The sequence below is a fragment of the Homarus americanus genome, unplaced genomic scaffold (genome assembly GCF_018991925.1).
Source record: "Homarus americanus isolate GMGI-L3 unplaced genomic scaffold, GMGI_Hamer_2.0 scaffold20465, whole genome shotgun sequence".
Lineage (NCBI taxonomy): Eukaryota > Metazoa > Arthropoda > Malacostraca > Decapoda > Nephropidae > Homarus > Homarus americanus.
The window spans coordinates 5,177,631-5,200,163 of record NW_024756914.1 but is presented as its reverse complement, the minus strand read 5'-3'; the positions used below and the strand labels follow the sequence as shown (position 1 = coordinate 5,200,163).

General features: G+C 37.2%; 1 protein-coding gene across 3 annotated transcripts in view; it reads left to right on the top strand.

Moving 5' to 3' along the window:
* The window catches only part of LOC121857179 (nitrilase and fragile histidine triad fusion protein NitFhit-like), a 30,565-nt gene that overhangs the window by 6,097 nt on the left and 1,935 nt on the right, over positions 1 to 22,533 (top strand). For all 3 annotated transcript variants that reach the window (XM_042353116.1, XM_042353114.1, XM_042353115.1), the window contains 9 exons: positions 4,399 to 4,602; positions 8,101 to 8,236; positions 9,274 to 9,350; positions 10,519 to 10,691; positions 15,287 to 15,423; positions 16,398 to 16,573; positions 16,772 to 16,953; positions 19,636 to 19,769; positions 21,436 to 21,611. In XM_042353116.1, coding sequence (XP_042209050.1) covers positions 4,399 to 4,602; positions 8,101 to 8,236; positions 9,274 to 9,350; positions 10,519 to 10,691; positions 15,287 to 15,423; positions 16,398 to 16,573; positions 16,772 to 16,953; positions 19,636 to 19,769; positions 21,436 to 21,611 — 1,395 coding nt within the window. The remainder of the gene's footprint in view (positions 1 to 4,398; positions 4,603 to 8,100; positions 8,237 to 9,273; positions 9,351 to 10,518; positions 10,692 to 15,286; positions 15,424 to 16,397; positions 16,574 to 16,771; positions 16,954 to 19,635; positions 19,770 to 21,435; positions 21,612 to 22,533) is intronic.

Genomic DNA, 22,533 nt, shown 5'->3' with positions numbered 1-22,533 from the left:
TGTAGTGTACAGTAATCAACTGTACTGTAATCTACTGTACTGTACAGTGATCTACTGTACTGTAATCTACTGTACTGTACTGTAATCTACTGGACTGTACAGTGATCTACTGTACTGTAATCTACTGTACAGTACTGTACAGTGATCTACTGTACTGTAATCTACTGTACTGTACAGTGATCTACTGTACTGAAATCTACTGTACTGTACTGTAATTTACTGTACTGTACAGTGATCTACTGTACTGTAATCTACTGTTCTATACAATGATCTACTATACTGTAATCTACTGTACTGTACAGTGATATATTGTACTGTAATCTACTGTACTCTACTGTACAGTGATCTACTGTACTGTAATATACTGTCCTGTAATCTGTACTGTAATCTACTGTACTGTACAGTGATCTACTATACTGCTAATATACTGTCCTGTAATCTGTACTGTAATCTACTTTACTGTACAGTGATCAACTGTACTGTAATATACTGTCCTGTAATCTGTACTGTAATCTACTGTACTGTACAGTGATCTACTGTACTGTAATCTACTGTACTGTAATCTACTGTACTGTACTGTTCAGTGATCTACTGTACTGTAATATACTGTACTGTAATCTACTGTGCTGTACTGTACAGTGATCTACTGTACTGTAATCTACTGTACTGTACTGTTCAGTGATATACTGTACTGTAATATACTGTACAGCAATCTGTACTGTAATCTACTGTACTGTACTGTAATATACTGTACTGTACAGTGATCTACTATACTGTAATCTACTGTACTGTACAGTGATCTACTGTACTGTAATCTACTGTACTGTACAGTGATCTACTATACTGTAATCTACTGTACTGTACTGTACTGTTCAGTGATCTACTTAACTGTAATATACTGTACTGTACAGTGATCTACTATACTGTAATCTAATGTACTGTACAGTGATATATACTGTAATCTACTGTACTGTACTGTAATCTACTGTACTGTTCAGTGATCTACTGTACTGTAATATACTGTACTGTAATAAGTACTGTAATCTGCTGTACTATACTGTAATATACTGTACTGTACAGTGATCTACTATACTGTAATCTACTGTACTGTACAGTGATCTACTGTACTGTAATCTACTGTACTGTACATTGATCTACTGTACTGCAATCTACTGTACTGTACTGTTCAGTGATTTACTGTACTGTAATCTGTACTGTAATCTACTGTTCTATACTGTACAGTGATCTACTATACTGTAATCTAATGTACTGTATAGTGATCTACTATACTGTAATCTACTGTACTGTAGTTTACTGTACTGAACTGTATTCTAATGTACTGTACTGTACAGTGATCGTCTATACTGTAATCTACTGTACTGTAGTTTACTGTACTGTAATCTACTGTACCGTAATCTACTGTACCGTAATCTACTGTACTGTAATCTAATGTACTGTACTGTACAGTGATCTACTATACTGTGATCTACTGTACTGTAGTTTACTGTACTGTATCTACTGTCTACTGTACCGTAATCTACTGTACCGTAATCTACTGTACTGTAATCTAATGTACTGTACTGTACAGTGATCTACTATACTGTGATCTACTGTACTGTACAGTGATCTACTATACTGTGATCTACTGTACTGTACAGTGATCTACTATACTGTAATCTACTGTACTATAATCTACTGTACAGTATAGTCTGCACTTACGCGGCTTTTGTTTACCCGTTTAGTCATTTACGTGGTGCCTTGCCAGAATGAAATGCTTTAGGTACGCGGTAAATTTGGTCATTTATGCGGGAAGCAGTGCGGGCAGGGTGCTCACAAGGTCGCCCAGTCATCAAAACATTACCGATTTCTTCCCCCGCCACCCATTACAGCCGGCCCAAGTCAGTGATAGTGAGGATATGGACTTTGAGGGGTTTGACAAAGAGGCCCTGCAAGCCTCTGTGGTGGATAGTGATACAATTGACACAAGTGATGCAGGTGAGGGCCAATAATCTGCCCTCTGCCTCAGAACCAACCTCCCATCCCCGTGTGCCCAGCCATCTTTTCTACTAACGTAAGTGTTAAAAAACCCTAATATTATTGATATTTCTCTTAATTATTAATTGTGTGTGCACACCATCATAAAATTAAGATGTTATTTTGACTGCAACGTACGTATTGTATCGGAAAAAGTGGAGTTTGGGGGTCGGCCCGGTCTCTATTTCAATTAATCCCATTTGTTCTGTTATTTCATTTACGCGTTTCTCGTTTTACGCGGACCTCCACAGGTTCAATTGACCGCGTAAATGCAGACTCCACTGTACTGTACTGTACAGTGATCTCCTATACTGTAATCTACTTTACTGTAGTCTACTGTACTGTAATCTACTGTACTGTAATCTACTGTACTGTAATCTACTGTACTGTACTGTACAGTGATCTACTGTACTGTAATCTACTGTACTGTACAGTGATCTACTGTACTGTAATCTACTGTACTGTACTGTAGTGAAATACTGTACTGTAATCTACTTTACTATACTGTAATCTACTGTACTGTACAACAAAAAATACTGAATTCAATAGGTCATAAATATATTATGAGAACATATAAATAACAATTTGAGTACTCTTTATTGAATATTTTATACAAAATTATACCTTATACTTCTCCTAAATTCATGCATTTTCTAGTATTTCTGCATGTCAGAATTTAAACACTTTATATTTGATAGAATAATACTTTTCACATACTGTACCATGGGTTTAAGAATGGAGGAAACTGCAGTGGGTTTATTGGCCCACACTAGGCAGCCCCATTTACACCCAACCTATAGTGCTCATATATCCGTCCATCCTACATTTGAAGCTTCCCAGCGTGTTCGAATTAGTGATGATGTTTGGTAACTTGTTTCACTCTCCACTACTCTATTTCCAGGCCAGTGTTTACCTATCTTGAGCCTAATTTAAAACCATTGCTATGAGTTCATTCCTGGTTGGATAGTTCAGATACCTTTGTTATATCACCTTTGTTTAACCTTGGCTTCCAATTATACATCTCAATCGTATCGCCCCACACTCTACACCTCTCAAGAGTGTACAAATTCAGATGCTTTAATCTGTCTCCATACTCAAGGGATTAGTCTTGTCATCCTCCTCAGAATGCTTTCTAAGGATTTGATATCCATTCTACAGTATGGTGACCAGAACTGTACCTCTTAATTCAAGTGAGGTTTCACATACATGTGATACAGTTTTAGGATAACCTTGCTAGTCTTGTAACACACCTTCGTGTGAACCCAAGTACGTACTTTGTTAACCTTGTTTCGAACAAGTACATATTGTTGTCTTGGTTTAAGGTTCCTACTCTCGTTTCTGGTATCATTTCGCCCATGTTTCTTATTACAAGTACATTACTTGATCCACACCCTTCTCTCCTTTCCTCAACTCACAGTAAGTATAATTGTCCACGAACACAATATAATTTTTATTTTTCATATTTTCACAGTTCTCTCACTACCTACACTCTCTCTGTTGGCAGTGTTCTGTACTTTCAGGTCACAAGACAGTTCAGTCCCATGACTAGGTAAAGGTAAATGAGGGATTATTGTGCTGTAACAGGTGTGTTGGCTGAGTGGGTACAGCAGTCTCCTGCTGTCTCAAGTGTGTTGTATGTGCCCAGTACATCATAAATCCACCCAGCTGTGAATGGGTACCTGACTTTTGAGTTGAAGTGAAGCTATTGAGGGCTGTGCTGGCTACACTGCCTCCTTGTGTACTGAAGGCTTAGTATTCAGTGTGTTTTATCTGCACTGCTTAACCACTTGTGGGTCTTTGTGCAGAATAAAATCATCTGGCATCAGCCAAATAAAATATGGAAGTGGTGTCCCAAAGTGAAGGGATTAACTGCCCATAAGGTCTATGAGACTCACTTTCATTGTGTTGGTGTGTTACGTTGGTCACTTATCACATCAGCTCCCCGGGCTAAACTAACCTTTTTCACTTGGGTGTTGACACCACACTTATTGTGGGAAATGGTGTGAAGGATGTTAGCTTTAGTTACTTAATAAGTATGATGCTTGAAGTTATCTGGTGCACATAGTACAGTATTGGCAAATAACATAAATGTTGAAAATAGATATTGTACTCTGTGTTACTTGTTGCCATGTCTTGCATAGAAAACCTTTATTTACTATGCTGAAGAAATGTTTTATTGCTTTAGGGTAGCTTGATGAACACTGAACATATTTATATACTAAACACTAAAACCACTTTTTATATCTGAAAACAGTAAAAGAAAGTTCAGAGTGTACTTTATCATTACAGAGCATTTGTTTCTCTAGAATAGGTTGTGTCATCTCTCTTGTTAATAACCAACTTGTTATGTATGTTGATGCTCAGAATGAAGGAGAGGACAAGATAAGTAACACCCATCTGATGATAGATGACCGAGGGATGATCGTCTCCAGCTACAGTAAGGTGCACCTCTTCAGTGTACACATCCCTGAGAGGAACCTTCACCTCGAGGAAAAGACTTATGTGTCTGCCGGCGGGTCAATACGTCCCCCCGTGTCTACACCCGTGGGCCAAGTTGCCTTGTCTATTGTATCCTTTTAGTATTACTCTACACTGTACAGTTGCGGTTAAAAGTTCACTCCCTGTGGTGAAACTAAGTCAGAGGAATGAGTCTCTGAACTTTCCTACCCTGGCTGTCATCTGGTGCAGATGTGCCGTTTTATTTCGTTTGAGGTCAAGACTGCTTCAGTTGGTGAGGGAACAAACTTTTGACCCTGGGTGTACAGAGAGAGATAAATTTATACTGTTTTGATAATATAAATTACTGTACTTATAGTCACTTGAGATATTTACAGGCACATCACTGCTTCAGTTTGGTGAGGGAACAAACTTTTGACCCTGGGTGTACAGAGAGAGATAAATTTATACTGTTTTGGATGCACGTACCTTCGAGTCACTTGAGATATTTACAGGCACATATGGAAATATTTTGTGTTTATACCCATAGTTGCTCTAAGATAGAAATATTATATAAAAGTGCCTTCAAGTAAGACCTGTGTGTTGCAAATGCATGTCAACATCACTTCCCGCTCACTCTGGGCTGTGCTCGGCAGCTTCAAACTAAACATCTTTCATCACTCCACACTCCAGACAACTCTCCAACCATACTACAATGAAAATTGAATGTACAGTTGGTATGAACATTCTTCTGGTATTTTTCTTATATTGATTAACTCGTTTATAAGGTGAACATTTTTATTTATTTATTTTTTTTAAGATTTTTGCTGGTAAATATTAAACGAACCAAAGGAAGCATTTTTATAATAGTAAACTAAGAAACAAGAGAACGAAGAAACCCAACAAAAAAGGAAGAAGAACCGAAGAACACAAGATCAAAATAATGAAGAACATGGAGAAGATCAAGGGTGGAAAATGCAAAAGAAGAAAAAGAACCAAAGGAAAATGTCAAACTAACAAGTCTACGGCCATAATAACTGCAGCAGTTGATGGCCAGGAAAGCAAATCAAGTCGAGGTGTAATTACAGCACAGTGCTCACTTGCTCCACACATACAGTATGTACATTTCCCACACATAAACACCCATGTGCTTAATTTTTCTTGTTTTATAGTTTTATATTATATTTTCTTTATTTCTAAGCCACATTAAAGTATTGTATTGTAATTTTTGCTCTTTGTTCTGTTTTAGAGAAAATGGTTTTACTAGGGTTATAAGGGGCTTTTTTTTTTTATCCCACTGCTGTTAACCATTTTATTTAATTCTTTCTTCTTTATTTATTTATATGTTTCTATTTTTCTTTTCTGCTTCAACTTCTCAAAGTATTTCTTTCTGTTAATCTTCTTATACTTGTCCCTTTATCTAGTTATATTCTGACCTAGGGCTTACCTGGTAATCCCTTTATTATGTTACAATCTTCAATACTCCTGGTAGCTGCCATCACCAAGGTGATACTAACAGGACAATGAGTGGTAGTAATGTGGCGAGGTCTAGGACACATGAATTTTGTTGGTATTTAATTGTATCAAGGTAAGGGGAAGAAACAAAGGTGAATACAATACATACTTTACCAGAACATACACCTACTGTATGAACCACTCCTCAGGATTCATTCAAGACTTGGCCAAATTTATGTTGATAAAAGCTTCAAAGACCACTTGGCCATACTTTCACGTCAGCCAAACAAGTACTGTATTCACGTCAACAGGACCATTATTCAGTCAAAAGTACTGTAGGTTTCTGGTGACATTCTATGATAGTGACACACTACAAGGACTGGTCGTCCACACTTCAATATTATTACATTACCACTTATTAACACTTCATAGCACTCCTCAAACACCCGTCACAATATTGTTCGTGTACAGTAATTATTATTACTCGCGTCACTTGGGGGGGATACATGTTACTCGGGTACCCACAGTTATCATGACTCCATGAGTCAGTCATACAACCTTACCTCTCGTCTCTCAACAATTTCATACCTTCTTATTGCTCTTCAAATCACAGGATACATCAGTATTCATTTCCCAGGAGAGAATCAGATTCGTGAAGCAACAATTACGGATACATACAGGATGTTACCACAGCCAAGAAAGCCGTGTTTTTTATGCAAAACAAGCTGAGCGTGTACGCTCCTTGACAAGGTGGCTAGGATCTGCCTCGTCCTGGACTCGAGCCATGCCTGCCGGACATGACCGTACCCGCAGTCCCATGACTCGTCGGCGCCATCAACTCAAGATTCTAATGCTGACAAATTAAAGACCTCCTTCATCAGACATCCTCTTGGCTACTGGCCACCCCCTCCCGGGAGTTCCAGTAACCCACACAGTGCCTGGTTGATGAGCAGAAGGGCGTTCAGAGTGAACGATTCAAACTCCGCGCTCCCTCTTTATGCCCCTGAGATACTTAGACAGGAATTTCACAGACATATATATCAGTCTCATTTACTGTACACATTGGCTTATGAAAATTAGACTATGAATTCATAAAGTATTAATTTTCTAAGATTAACTTTTATAATCTAATCAGTGTTTGAGCTTTGCAATGCAAGAATTACACTGATGTCAAGTGCCCAGGTTGGCAATAACACTGTAGGGGGAGCTTCTGACAACTACATCCATTTTATCCATGAGTATAAGTTATATTTCAAAGTTTTTTACTGTCGACAGATTATGCTAACAAGATTAATGAGCATCTTAAATATAAAACTAACAATAATTTCAATACAATCATCGGATTCTCTGAGGTTCACAGATCAAAAAGATAAACTTCAGTTATGAACTGTCGTCTCGTTCTCTTACGAACACTGGATAAGTAATCCCAGCTTAAGAACACATCATCTTAACACAATTTACTCTACACATAAAGAGATATGACACTATCAACATTTGCTCAATACATCTTGAATGCTTTATCTCACTATGGGTTTATCTGACTTAGGGCTACTCATACAGTTATTTCTTAACTTAAAATTTACATTACAGAAGTGACTTAAGGACTTAAGAGAAAACGGATGGTTACCTCTCGCTAGGGAAAACAAGTCTCTTCCTAGGGGTAACTCATTAGTTTCACATGTTTTGTGGACGGTGGAGCATAATTTGAATAATTAAGTGGTGAACATACTAGCTGTGCTATTGTGACCATGACAGGGTGGACTGTAATATCCTGAGAGGTATACTGTAAGTTATGTGTTTATTTACTTACTCAGACCTGAATTATATGTAAAGAAAACAATTATTTATGTTAAAATGTATTAATTTTTATTATCAAAACTTACTCCAGATACATATCAACACCATATTTGAAACATTTATAATTTCTAACCTAAAATATTATGACAAAAATGATCATCGCGACGATATCCAAGAACGTAACCTATGTGGATAAAGGGGACAAGTGGACACAGCCCATGTTAGGCTATACTGAGATGGGACCATCTTTAGTTCTGGAAGTAAAATTTTAATATTAGTCCTGTGTTTTATCAGTCTCATAGTTGACCTTTAGAAACCGACTACTTCTGGCAATTACTCATTCACCATTGTGTGTTTATTCCTTAATTATCTGACCAGTGCTATGACATGCGCTTCCCAGAGATGAGTCTCATACAGAGGAAACTTGGTGCTCAGATTCTGACCTTTCCTTCAGCATTTACGGTAACAACTGGACTGGCACATTGGGAGGCTCTTTTAAGAGTTCGTGCAATAGGTAAATTTTTTTTATTCTGTACATTGTTTATATATATATCATCATTTCATTGCCCCCTCCCCCCCACCATATCCGGTTCTGTAAGTATATACTGTATATCTCTCATAGATGCCTCCAATTATTACTTTAGGTCAGTGGTCCCTAACCTTTTTATGTAAGTGGGCCACATTGAATGGTCAAATGTGTGATGAGTGCCACACTTTGAAATGGAAAGTGAGTAGATTAGTTACTTCCGTAATCACCAGTTTAACAAAATCAAATAAGAAAAATATTATCCTTAAATGTAGGAATTTATATCAGTGTGAAATTCTAGACTTCACTCGAATGATAAAATGTTCATGAAATTTAGTGTAACTTGCCTATTACTGAAAGGCTTAAGGTCCACACAAAATACAGTTCTGGGGCCACATGTGTCTTGCAAAACTCAGGTTGGGACCACTGATGTAGAGCCAAGAGAAAGTAGGTTAAGTAAACACTAATAAAATTAACTTCACAAACCATTCCATCTCTGATAGACCGAGACAAACCACTTGTGTATCTCTGACTCAGGAGTTTGGAAACATACAAGAGGTTTTAGTTTCACTGCCACTTACCCTTAGTATCCAGTAAGTATATACAGCCTTTTACTTTTTGATTTTTTTATATCCTGGATTGAAAATTGGTCTTTTTTTTTAAGATTCAGTGTCAGAAGTCTCAGGTGAATATTGGACAGACACACAATGCTATCTATACACTGTTATTCCATTTTAGTCAGAAAAGAAACGTCACTGTTTCCTTTCATATTAATTTTGATCTTTAAACTTACCGGATTTTTATTTTATTTATATCATATTTTTTACTTAAGATTATAATTTTTGGTGTCAAATAGCCACATTCTGTGATGCGAGCTACTGAACTGTATTTTACCAAGTCAGTCAGTCAAATTATTTCATATTTTCTTTACTAAATATGTTTAGAGAGATAAATGGATAGATCTTTAAATTCTGTAGATAAATCTCATAAAGTAATACGTATCTGAAATCATCTTTATATTTCAGAGACGCAGTGTTATGTGGTGGCAGCAGCTCAGACGGGCCAGCACAACATAAAACGGTCTTCTTATGGACATGCTATGGTATGGGATGTGGAAACTTATCTCGTTTTACTTTGTTTTTTTATTTAACGGCAGTGCGACGCCATGTATGTTGCCCAATCAATCAATCTTGACAGCAGTGAAGAAAAGGTATCCATTAACAAAGTCTTTATGGTTCTCTGTGAATGCTGTCTTTGTGGTTATTTCTGTTCACATTACAATACTGGATCTTGATTTTTGGTACTGTCTGTCTGTCTGTTGGTCCTGAGGCTTAATATCTCAGAGGTGTATGAACATTGACAGTTAGCTTCCTTATTTGAGACATTTACAATAGCAAGAACGTATCCCATTTTCTCTGTCGGTCCTCTATCAGAAAATGATGTCGAGCAGTGTTGATATGCCTCCAGAATGGTGCAATCCCCATAAGAAACAAGGGCAGAAAACATGCAGTACAGCCTGAAAAATGAACTCAGTAGAGATATTGAGATATATGCCCTTGCTGTTCTATACATCTCAGTTGACCTCAGGGATTTGTCTGTCATATTAACACTGTCATATTTGGCACAGGTGTGTGTCAAATCAAATAACAATCTTATATTAATTTAGTAGGTACAGTAATTGAACATTTGGACAGGTTTGTTTGTATCAGAAAGTTCACAGGTTGAATGCTCGTAAGTAGAGGAGGACACTTGTACAGTATGCAGTACAGGTATGTGTCAGTAAGCGTGTGGAGAGTCTGTCGGGGTGAAGCATGTATATTCTACTAAAACTTCTAATGTTTAAGAAGACTACAGTGTAATTTGTATTTTTCTTCATAATTCTCATAAAAGGGATTTTTCTGATGCATGAACTAATAATACAAGTTAACCTTTTTTTTATCTGACACTCCATCAACCAGCAACTACCAATTGATCTCCTCATGTATTTATAGAATTTCACATTAATTCACTTTACACTCAGTCAAAAAACTTTCTATAGGGAAGGGTCCGATGAATTTCAAGATTAACACTGTGACTCCTGTTTTCTTGGTAGGGTTATCAAAATTCTTCTTCCATTATCTAACAAAAAAATTTAAAGTTACTTTGGTGGTTGTCTGCACAGTACATTCATTATTGTACTATATCCTGGTATAAGGGTTAGAAAGGTTGCTTATTTCACCTTCTTTGTAATTTGGAAGTTGGTTAATTTCAGCTGAATTATCTATTTCCAGATTGTCGACCCTTGGGGGGCTGTAGTGTGTCAAGTCAGTGAAGGCACAAACTTTGCATTAGCAGACATTAACCTGGAATATCTTGAGACAATTCGCCAAGAAATGCCAGTCCTGTCTCACCGCCGCCTGGACCTGTACCATGTTAATGACGTGCAGTTACCAGATAGTTCAAGGTACAGTTCTCTACAGTGAATTATAGCCTCCTCATGTACAGTAGTTTTTCTATATTATGTATTTTTATACATACATACACCTGTATTTGCATTCGTTGGTGTATGCCGAGAAATCCTAAGGGTTCAATATTTTTATGATATTTTGAGAAATGGATAATTAAAACAAATCGGTAGCATGAAATTGCTTGGTGGAAGAATGGTGGACAGCTTGTGTCGCAAGTTTCATCATGGCTCTGGTTCTTTGTGTTTGTATTACATATACAGGTCCTGTAGTTATCTATAATTGTATATTAATTTGTATCTTTAATGTAGGTACAGTACAGGGGGGGGGGGGCTTCGATTTTATGGTGATGTAGCAAAATTGAAGTGGGAAGGTAGAGAAATGGAAACAAGGGAATCTTATGTTGCACATAGAGGTCATCAGAGGGCAGCTAAACAATCCTTCATGCCTGAATCAGATTTTCTTTTGTAGATGATATCACACACTCTTAGTTATAAGTGAAGTGATTGCACACAAATTTCTCCACCACTACTTAGTTTTTACTTTTACAAATTACATTACCAAAACATATTCCTAGGTTGGAAATGTATAGAAAAAAGCAGACTTAAAATATAAAAACATCTTAAATTTCCTTGTAAAGAGAAATTCATCATCATCATTATTATTTCCTTAGGCCATTTTTCACACTTGCATGTGTTAGGTTTATAAAAACACAAATAGCAGAACTGTAATTCTAAGGTACAGCAATATAAGATATAAGCAAGGGTGCATTATTAATGGGGCTGTAGCCCCAGGCCCACTAGAAAAATAGACCCACAAAATTCATTACAAAAATATAAGCCCTTTCTCTATTAGGTCTCTTAGACTAGCACAAAATAACAAGTCCAGTCGCCACAGGCAATAAAAAATCCAGGTGGGCGAGTTGAAATATTAGAGCTTTTCTGGCTGGCGATCATTATTTTAGATCTCATTACTGTTTATATCTTGTGCCACTGACATTCAAATTTACCGCTCTGGGTAAGAGAGTACACTTTTTCACATATCTGTTGAGACATTGATACATAACATTTTGACACATTTCATAACCGAATGACAGACAGAACACATATCGAATGACAATCTAAAATAACTGTTGGTGGTATGTCATTCTCCAATTGTTACATTCTCAAACTATATGTAGACTGTCGGTTTATTGTTCACATCTGTCAACTAAATAACTTATGTCATTCACTTCCGTAAGCATGAACGAACACTTATTTTAGATTGTCATTTGATATATGTTCTGTCATTCGGTTATGAAATTTATCAAATAGTTCTGTAACAATGTCTCAACGGATATGTGAAAAGGTGTATTCCCACCTTGGGGTTGGCAAATTGGAGAAGACTTATCGAGCTGTTATTGGCTCTAGATGACATAAGTCTGATGCTATTGGCCAAAATATGAAGTTTTGGAGCTTCTCAGTCACAGGAGATGGGAGTTTGTTCATGGTCTTCCAGCTGAGAGTGAGCGTCTTATTTTTGAGGGATAAAATACTTATAAAATAGAAGTTTATAACTGATGACACTTGCTAATGGTAGTATATATGTATTGAAGAGATTGTAATAGATATGTAAACTAAAAATCAATTACTGCCACAATTATATACACAAATACATACATAAAATATACATACAATATATACTCAATATACACTCAAAAGTCTTGAACACTTGACAGTATTTGGCAGGTAAGTACCCAAAGATCTTAGGTATTAAGGAGAGTTTTATCCCATTTTGTGGTTCAGGCATAATATGTGATAATAAGTAGTGTTGCTAGTACAGGGTATATCCCAATCATACATGTATAACTCAGAAGTAAATGCCAGAATTTGTTAAGTGTTCAAGACTTTTTACCCCGACTGTACATACATACATACATACATACATACATACATACATACATACATACATACATACATACATACCGGTACATACAAACATACATACTGTACATATTAGCCTATATATTTTAGCCTATGCAAATAGCCCTCTGGACTTAATTAGCCCCAGGCCCACGAGACCTTTAATCCGGCCCAGGATATAAGGCAGAGTAAGCTTAAGGTAGCAACTGTTGAGGAAGCTGCAGCTGCTTAAAATATTCTTTTCCAGATATTCCCCCGGTAAGTGAGGGGTGTGAGGCGGTGAGCATAATATAGCAGGAAATATGGTACTTTCACATGGGTAGAAAATTGAATAACTATACTGTTAGACTTAACTATATTATAGAGTAGCATAGATAATGAAAATGCTTAAGAAACAAAAAATAAATAAATTAAATGTACAGACAACCCTCGCTTTACGCGGTACCCTGCCGAAACCGGAATGCTCACATTCCGCGGTGAGTGTACCCCTTTACGCGGAGAGTGGCTGGCGAGCCGCGCCATTTTTGGATCCAAACCTCCCGCCCTCTCCCGCCATCCGCCATGTTGTGTAAGCGGCGCAAGCAGGGTGCGCACAAGGTCGCCCAGTCATCAAAACATTACCGAGTTCTTCACCCGCCACCCACCATAGCCGGCCCAAGTCAGTGATAGTGATAATTATAGTGAGGATATGGATTTACGTGGACTTTGAGGGGTTTGACAAAGAGGCCCTGCAAGCCTCTGTGGTGGATAGTGATACAAGTGAGGGCCAATAATATGCCCTCTGCCTCGGAACCAACCCCCCATCCCCGTGTGCCCAGCCATCTTTTCTACTAATGTAAGTGTTAAAAAACCTAATATTATTGATATTTCTCTTAATTATTAATTGTGTGTGCATACCATCATAAAATTAAGAAGTTATCTTTACTACAACGTAGGTATTGTGTCTGAAAAAGTGGAGTTTGGGGGTCGGCCCGGTCTCTATTTCCATTAATCCCATATGTTATGTTGTTCACTTTCCGCGTTTCTCACTTTCCGCGGTACCCTGTGGGTTGAATTGACCGCGTAAAGTGAGGGTCCACTGTACAGTCACAAACAAAAGTCATGTCACTTCTTCTGCTGCTCCATAAATCCCAAGATTCAGACTTGTGAATCTGAAGCATTTATGAACATCAGTGCCTAATACTTTGGGTTCATGAGTCTGAATCTCAGGGCTCATGAAGCACCAGAAAAATGACAGGACCTCTGTTTGTGACTGTACAATCATTTTAAGACATAAGAATGTCAGCCTCATGTGGGATTATTGATACAGTATAGTACAGTATTGTAATTAGATTTTCACTTAAGGAATTTTAAAAGTTCAAGTTCTTTTATTCATCTGTTGCTTTGTTGCTTTCTGTTTTAGTGTAGAATTTAAGCTGTTGTAACCATCGAGCTTAATTGTTATACATTAGTGTTGTATCAAACCCTTATTCTTGCATCACCTTGTGAGCTCTCATTAATACTCACATACTGTATTATATTACTGTATTTTAATGATCTTGCCAATAGTCAACATTAGACATTTCCTGCTGGTGATGTTTGTGCCTTGGTGGACTCTGTATCTTGGTTCAGAAAACATTATTGTACAGTGGAGTCGCGATAATTCACAAGCTATTTGAATCACCACTCGTATCTACTACTGCAACACCGCCACATCTTGACTGGGGGTATCACAAGTGTATAGAAACACCTTTCCCTGACTGTACCAGAAGACATTGTGAATTTGCAATTCGTAAAATTAGAGTGTAATTTATTTAAGCGGAAATAATTAGTTAGGTTCCAGAAGCCAAAAAAATACCCATAAACTGTTGTAAAACTGTTTTGGTCAACACTGAACATCATACATAATACATAAAAGAATACAGTAACACATAGATATTGTACAAAAAGTAGTTCTGTATTACCTAAACAGCTTCTTGCCTTCTCTTAGTCATCCTTTAGGTGACATCAAGACAGGCAGGCATCAGGACTGGCTGGCTGGTCAGCTGTTCACATTATGTAAACAAAGCACTGGGAATTAATACAACACAATAATTCATCTGGGGTCGAGTGCAAGATTTTATTTTTTTTTTTAATTTATTATTTTTTGATACTGTTTAATTACCCCAGCACCAAATTGACCTAAGTAATATGGGACTTCTTGTAAAATTGCATACTGCCATTTTAAAGAGGTCGCAAGGTGATGGTTGCTTTGAGAGCGGAGGGAGGGAATTTTCTACTAAAGTCCAGCCACGAGTCCAACCACTCAACCGCCCTACCTCCCATCTCTCCCACACAGAATTTACTTCCCACTCTTCTTTTTTCTTCTTTATAGTTTTATATTGTATTTTCTTTATTTTTAAGTCACATTAGAGTATTGAAATGATATTTCCACAAATTTTTATGGTTATTTGTGTAAATAAATACTGTGACAGCTGGTGCGTGTCTGCAAATAAAATTATACTTGATGGGAGTTAACTAAAGAAAACAAGAGAACACTTAAGGTGGTGAATATCAGAAAGGAAGAACAGAATATCTCAGGGTAAATGTTGTAGTGCTTAGTAGTTTATAAAAGTGCTGATGAGAATGTTAGTCACCACTTGTGTATACTTGTAGTTAGTAAGTTACCTAAGAAGGAACACTCAATATTAATTTGAAATTTATCCCTTCCTCAGGATCTGTGACCTGTATCCATTTCCAAGTCCATACATCAGTTATCAGTTTGGTACGGTCGCGGTCCCTGGGTCGTGTGTGTTCCTCAAGTCTCGTCTTTCCCAAGCGTTCGTCAACAAGAAGCCTCTGGTGCCAGGACGTATTCTTCTATATTATCAACTCTATTTTTTATTAGTTTAGGTCAAGAATTTATTGAAGTTTGATATCTTGTCCCATTGTTGATATTAATGTTGAATAATAGTACTAAGTGTTCTTGAACAGTTAGTTATTTATCACACCTTTAGAAATTATTTAAATTTTTTAGTTTTCTTTTCGATCCAGGTAATATAATCTTTTGCCTATCAGCCATTGTTTCTGTGACTGTATGCAAGACGCTACTCTCATCTTCTCATTTATAAGCTTTGTGTTGGGATCTTCTTGAGTTACTTTGTTTCCTTTAGTCTGTTAGTGAGTGTAGGTTAGGCTCAGGCTTGGTGGTGGTTCATTGTGGTGAGGGAAAGTCGGGATTTCCTTTTAAAGTTTTTGTGGATTCTTCCCATTCTTCACAGTGAGTACCTATACAGTATATAGTTTACTCATCAGTAGTGATTTCACCCAACTCACCCTCAGTACTGTTGTTTGATATGATTTGAATCAGTTTGCTAACAACTTCCAAACCACAAGTTTCAAAATAAGATCAGAGGTTTGTAAGGTAAATGAGAGGGACTACTTCCCTCCTCCACTCCTGTGTCTAGCTGACTTTAGACCACCACAGCTGCTTGGCAAAGAGCACAAGGTAAAAATAGAGGATTGTTCCTGAAATAAATTTTTTTGTCAATGCCAAATTCAGTGAACAAAGGAGAGTGGTACCATAACTTCGGCATAGTGTGCTGGTTGGGCAGACAGAGATTATGAAAGACCTGATCTCCACCATTTTGGAGATGAAGAGTGTGATTGATGGTGAGGGAAGGACTGCTGGGTTACTTAAGTGAGTTAATAGAACAGAATTAGCTGATACAGTATAATGGAGGGGCTGTGATTTCTGCCAGAAAATAGTAATATAGTATGATTCTTTCATTTTATTCGATACTGCCATTAAAACTCTTGTTATGTAATGCTTAACTCAAGATACAGACATCCTTGTGACTTCAGAGAGGCCAGCTAAACGTCTAGTAGAGTTGCAGGTTCCAGAGATTAGTGACTTGGCTCAGCTAACCCAAAAAGCTCTTGAAGTTGTTATGTGTCAATACAAACCTGAGAGCTGCCAGATTGCTATCCAGGATGGACCAGCAGCAGGACAAACCATTGATGTATGTATGGTCTGATAATAATACAATAAGTGCAAATTGAAAGTAATAAATTTAAAGGTAGATGCTGATGATCTTTAAGAGGTTTAAGATATACTATTATTTAACTTCCATATCATGTTACCGATGGAAACACAGTACAGTAAATGTACAAATATTGATGAAATAATATGGTAACTTTGACTTTCTTCTTTGTTTCAGCACATTCACATTCATATTGTACCACAAAGCTCAGCACCAACACAGAAACTACAGGGACATGAAGAGGACTTTGTTAGTCAGTGGCGAGACACAACAGAGATGGAGGAGGAAGCCGGTCAGCTGAGAGGGGTGGCCATGCAGATCCTCCCGGGCTTGTCCAACACTGTTTCGGGCATTTCTGAGTAAGTCGTGTTTTGTTTGAAGATGAACGAGAAGCATAAGAATGTATTTAGTGAAATTTTCTGTGAGAGGATGGAAGAAAAATTGGGGATAAAAAGATTGGACAGAGATGTTGACTATACTTTACATACAGTAGTGGGTAATAACATACAAAGTGGATTGTATTTACTTAAGTAGTAAAGGAAGGTGTGCAGCAGTTTGGTACTGTATTTAGAAAGGGTTAAAGTGTTTTGTAGTATTATAACAAGTCAATGTTAGGTAGAAATAACACAAGTGGAGGTACCACTGATTCACAAGGGGAGAAAGAGGGAGAACAAGTAATCACAAAAATGATCTTCTTGAGGCTTTAACGTAGGACACAGTTACACGTGAGAACCAACAAATAGTAACTACCCGGTACTGTACTGCCAGGTATAACACTGATACAGTACATGGCCATAAACTGTATGTCCCTTATAGGTTCAGTTCAAGTGATCATCCTCAGAATATCAATGGAGGAAATAGACCTATGGTGTACTTTTGTGCCATAAATGATCTATTTACAGAAAAAATACACACTATATACACATTATTACATCCTACCTGATTGAGAGAACAGTCTAACACAACTTTCATCCCCAGCAAAGGAGCACAAACTAACTTGACCACATAAAGTGTTAGTGAGGCAAGAAGAAGACCAAGTCTTTCCATCAAAATGATGCCTGTACAGCAGAGGGAGGGTCACAGTTGCTAATCACCATTAACCCAGGCTGACCTGCTACTATGTACGCATACAGGAAAATCTTGCCACAAAATGCTTTGAAGAAGCTCACACAAATTAATGCATCTGGAGATTGGACAATAGTACAGTATAAGGAAGTAGAGAATAATGAGTTACATTCAATAATCACTGAAAATCATCTGAATAAAACTGATGCAAGAAAATATATCAGTGGCGTACCGTGGTTGCACTGATGAGGCATGCAGAACACCTCATATATCAGTTATCAAATCAAATATTAAGCAGGATCTGGCCTTTCTCTAAATATGGGGTGTAAAATTTTTATTAATACCCAATTTCTTAAATTATATCAGTGGCATCTGACAAAGTATCTATTATAAAACATTTGATAATGGGTGCAAAAATTCTTACGTCAAAAGAATATTAAACTTTCAGTGTGATCTACAGTAAGTTAGAAATAAAGTAGTTAAAAAAATGACTTGGCATCATGCACAACACTGGCCCTCTGTAAAGTTGCCAATGATCTTATTGTGATGGCACCGAGTGTGAGCTCATTCAAGGCCAGACTTGACCAACACTGGTGCAGGTTCCGATATCTTCAGGAGCCAGTTCATGCCCAGTATCTGCCACCAGTGAGTATGAGACGTGACCGACCGCCCAAGTGGCTAACGAGCCGATCAGTGGGAAAGAGGATAAAAGTAATTTAAATAGTTAGTAAATATTTATATTTATATGATCTGATTATTATTTCAAGTAAAACAGAAAACTGAATAACTTTCCCAAGTGAAAAAACTATAACTGAAAGTGGACTGTAGAGTTATTGAGAAATATTAAAACTAATAATGTGGACCAGTTTTGTCCAGCTGACTGAGAGTCGTCGCCGGTCTACAAAGCCTCTCGACAAGTGAATGCAGTTTTTGATGTGCATGCATTTGTACCCATTACATTTACAGAAGCCTTATTAAATAGCCACTCTTATGGAACAACAACTCTTAGGTAATATAATATCACCGTATAACATTAGACTTCGTGCTTATTAAGGGAAAAAGTATTAAATTTGACTAAAATAGCTCAAATTCCTTATGGTCCAACACAATAAAGTTAATTTTAGCATGTTATTGTTAGGATGGTTATGTCTATATGTCCATTGAGGGATGCTGAGTCTCCTCAGCTTTCCTGAGTGAAAACTGTGAAGACTCTAAAATTAAATCTGTATTATTCAAGGTACTATGTACTATTTAAAAATATATTTTGCTCTTTACAAGGCATGCAATGCATGCCTTGTATTCATTAAGAATACGCCACTGAAATATATTTAAAAACTTAAGTAATATATCCATTAGCCGGAATTCTTTGATGGCTTTCCCAAAGCTGGAATTTTCTGGAAAATTCTGGAGATTGGGGGATTTTTTTTCTGGGTTTGAGAGATGAAAATCAGGTGCATTTTCTGGAAATTCTGAGAAAATTTTTCCAATGCACAGAAAATTCTGGGGATGAGGGATTTTTTCCAGCTTTGAGAGAGTCGTCTCGTTACCTCGAAATCTCATTCCCGGAAGTTCTTTGCACCAATTGTTCCGGCTAACAGAGATATCACTGTACTGCACAAGGAATGTAAGTCTCTGCCGCTGTTATAGTCTGGTCTCCGCCTGATTCTAGAATCTGAAAACCTGAATTAAATAGACAATTAAACAATCGAAACACAAGCTACAATGATGTAAATAATTTAGTGCTACAATGGAACAGTCAACATAAATTAAACTTGCTCCTTAAGGCACGAAAACTACAATTGGTAGTTGGTGAGCTGCTGCAGGCTATCAGTGGTCTTGGGGAAGGTGGGAGATAGGGGAATTGATAAACATGGAATAAATGAATAAAATAATCATGTGCCCATAACTTTACTGTATATATAACACCAGGTATACAAAGTTAGATTATTTAATTCCATGAGTGACTTTATTTCCAGTGATGTGGAAGTTCCTGACCCGAGGTGTCCCCAGAGCTTCCAGTTTGGTTCAGTAAAAGTTCCCAGCGGTTGTGTGTTTGTTAAAACAAAACATTCCTGTGCCTTTGTGGCGCCTAACCCTGTTTTGCCGGGTCGTATCCTTTTATAAGGTTTAAGAATTTTTACGGTATAACTCCTATAACTGTATATTCATATACAGTACAGTATTGTATTTACTACAGTAACAATATTTTCTCATTTATATACTGTGTGGCTTCAGCAGTACAGTACTGTATTGTAGTTGCATTTCTGAGACACACCCCATTATAGAAAAATCACATTGTAGTAACAATTGTTCATTGGAATTTGAGGAGTTAGGGCGTAATAGGTTCAAGAACACCAACATTACTGAAAATTTTTCTTTACACTTTGTTATATTTTTGCTAGTTTTTATGTGTTTTATAATAACTTTGTTTGATAAAATTATTCAATAATAGAATAAAAACATGAAAGGGAGTAATGCTTGTTACAGCGTGTTAGACTACATTGCTAAGTGATACAAAATGGAGCCATTGAGGAGGGTACAGAAGGAAATAATACATAATGGAGTGTCACTCACTTAAATGCTTTTTATGATAAAACCTTTAAAAAAAATTTTAACCATAAGAAATGTAAATAAACTTCTGAAAATGTTTTAACACTCACGACAAGAAGAGAAGATGGTTGTTTGAGATGAGTGGTGGAGGAGGAGGTGGAGTCAGTCTGCCGATAGAAGTGAAGGTTCATACTGCTTTATCACATCAATTATTTTTTCAAGAGTACAATAATAGCTTTTCTTTGTTTTACTTCACTTCCACTACCAGAATGTTTCACACCCTTGTCACTCATTGCAATTAAAAACAATAAAGTTGATACAGTCTGCAATAGCACATCAGATGTGTATGGAGACTGCAGGGGTGGTGCATCCTACCTTGAGTGATGCTACGCCGAGGTGACTGCAAAACCGCTTATTTCTACTTGAGTGACATAGTCCCCTTTATTCAATCGTGTCATATCCAAATCACATCCACGTCATAGAAAATGTGTTTCCTAATACATTCGTTGCGTTGTAACCAAATTACACTACAAAAACATGCTTTATGGGAACTTTCTGTACTGGACAGTACTTAGATTTTAGTTTGTAAAAGCTCCCTTTGCCAACAACCAAAACTGTATCTCACACACACACACAACAGGTGGTTTTGTGTACCTTGCTGTAGCTAATACATTTCTGATTCCCTCTGACTCCTTAACTCTTTCATCAATACTTAGTTCTTATTGTCTTAGTTTTATGAGTGTAAAGCATTAGGATCATGAGGCTCTCCATCTACAGCACCACACACACACACACACTGCCTGACTTATACACTTTACCTCACTCTATCCTACTGAGACATCATCAAGTCCACTGCACTAAAACCCATCTCATTCATAAGCTCACTTGACCTGGCCCAGGGATTGAACCCAGGACATATAGTGTGAGATACATGCATACCACTGTACCATCTACTGACTTGGAACTGAAAATAAGAAAAGGAAAGTGCAGGAATTTACCAGATAAAGTAAAGCTGCTGGTTTGTGTTGGAGTACAGTACTCTGCTCCCTTCTTCCCCTTCTTCCTCCTGTTCTCCTTCTTCCTCCTCTTCCCCTTCTACTTTCTCCTCTTCTTCTTCTATCTGTTAATTTATTATATCAAGTCTTTATCTTTTATCATGTAAATTCTTTATGAATACAATTTTTTTATCACATCCCAAACTGTCATTGTTCTTAACTCACAACAAGATGTGTATGTTACCCTGCTTAAGCCGTCAATAGGGTTTAGGAAGGCGAGTGCAGACCAGCTCACAGATTTATTTCTGAGTGTGCAGTCAGCCCAGCACCTTGTGGAGACCAGCCAGAATGCTGACTCCTCTACCATCGTCCTCCTAGAGAACTCACACTCATCTCAGGCAGATCAGGTACAGTAAAATGAAGCATCTTTTAATGTAACATATCCTTGATGTGTTTTCCTGCATATTTTAGAGGATTGTGTAACTTATAAGTGGAAGAAGAGGGTAATGTTTTGAGGCCTAAAAGTTAACCCCTTAAGTGTCTTTGATTCATAGTTCATGATAATTTATGTGCAGCGTCTGCTGGAAGCTGACCCTATGGATTAGGCTGAATAGTGTCTTAGGGAGTATACTGTGCTGTACTGTACTGTAGTATCTAGGTAGTAATTTACTTTGTGACTACAGACAAGAGGAATTGTTAATTCATTTTAGTATTTAGAAATGTTAAATGCCACAGGATAAGAATTTTTATCAAACTATCATTTGTCATCAAGCTTGTTTATTTAATCCATAAATGTGGTGTTAGTTCCAAAAACTTCTTTTTACAATTGAAAACAAACTGACAACCCATGATACTTACCCTCACATCATGACAAGTTAAGTAGAACAACAGCCAGACTGAAGTGCTGTTAGTGGGTTCAAAGATGTAGTATAAGGGTGCAGTCCTCTTCCCTCAAAACCTAAAACTTAAACTAATCACACTTTCAAATCTACAAATGAATATCTCATCATTACAAGACACTTTCCTCTTTAGATAAAAGTTGAAAAATTTAAAAAGCCGTACAAGTAACCTAAACTATGTCCGGTGAGGAGAAGATTGAAGTGGTCAACAAGGGTGACAATTTAAAAGCCCTTCAGCCATTCTGGCTTTGAGTGGCATCATCCATATCAGTCAGGAACATATTTTTCTCTGGGTACTGATGGACCTGAGTGTGGTTGGTACATCCTAACAAGGCCAATGTGCTCAAGAAGCATGATATGGTAGCTCAATCTTGTTGAGTCAATGTAAATTTTGTAGACAATCCACAAAGACTATACAGTACTATATACA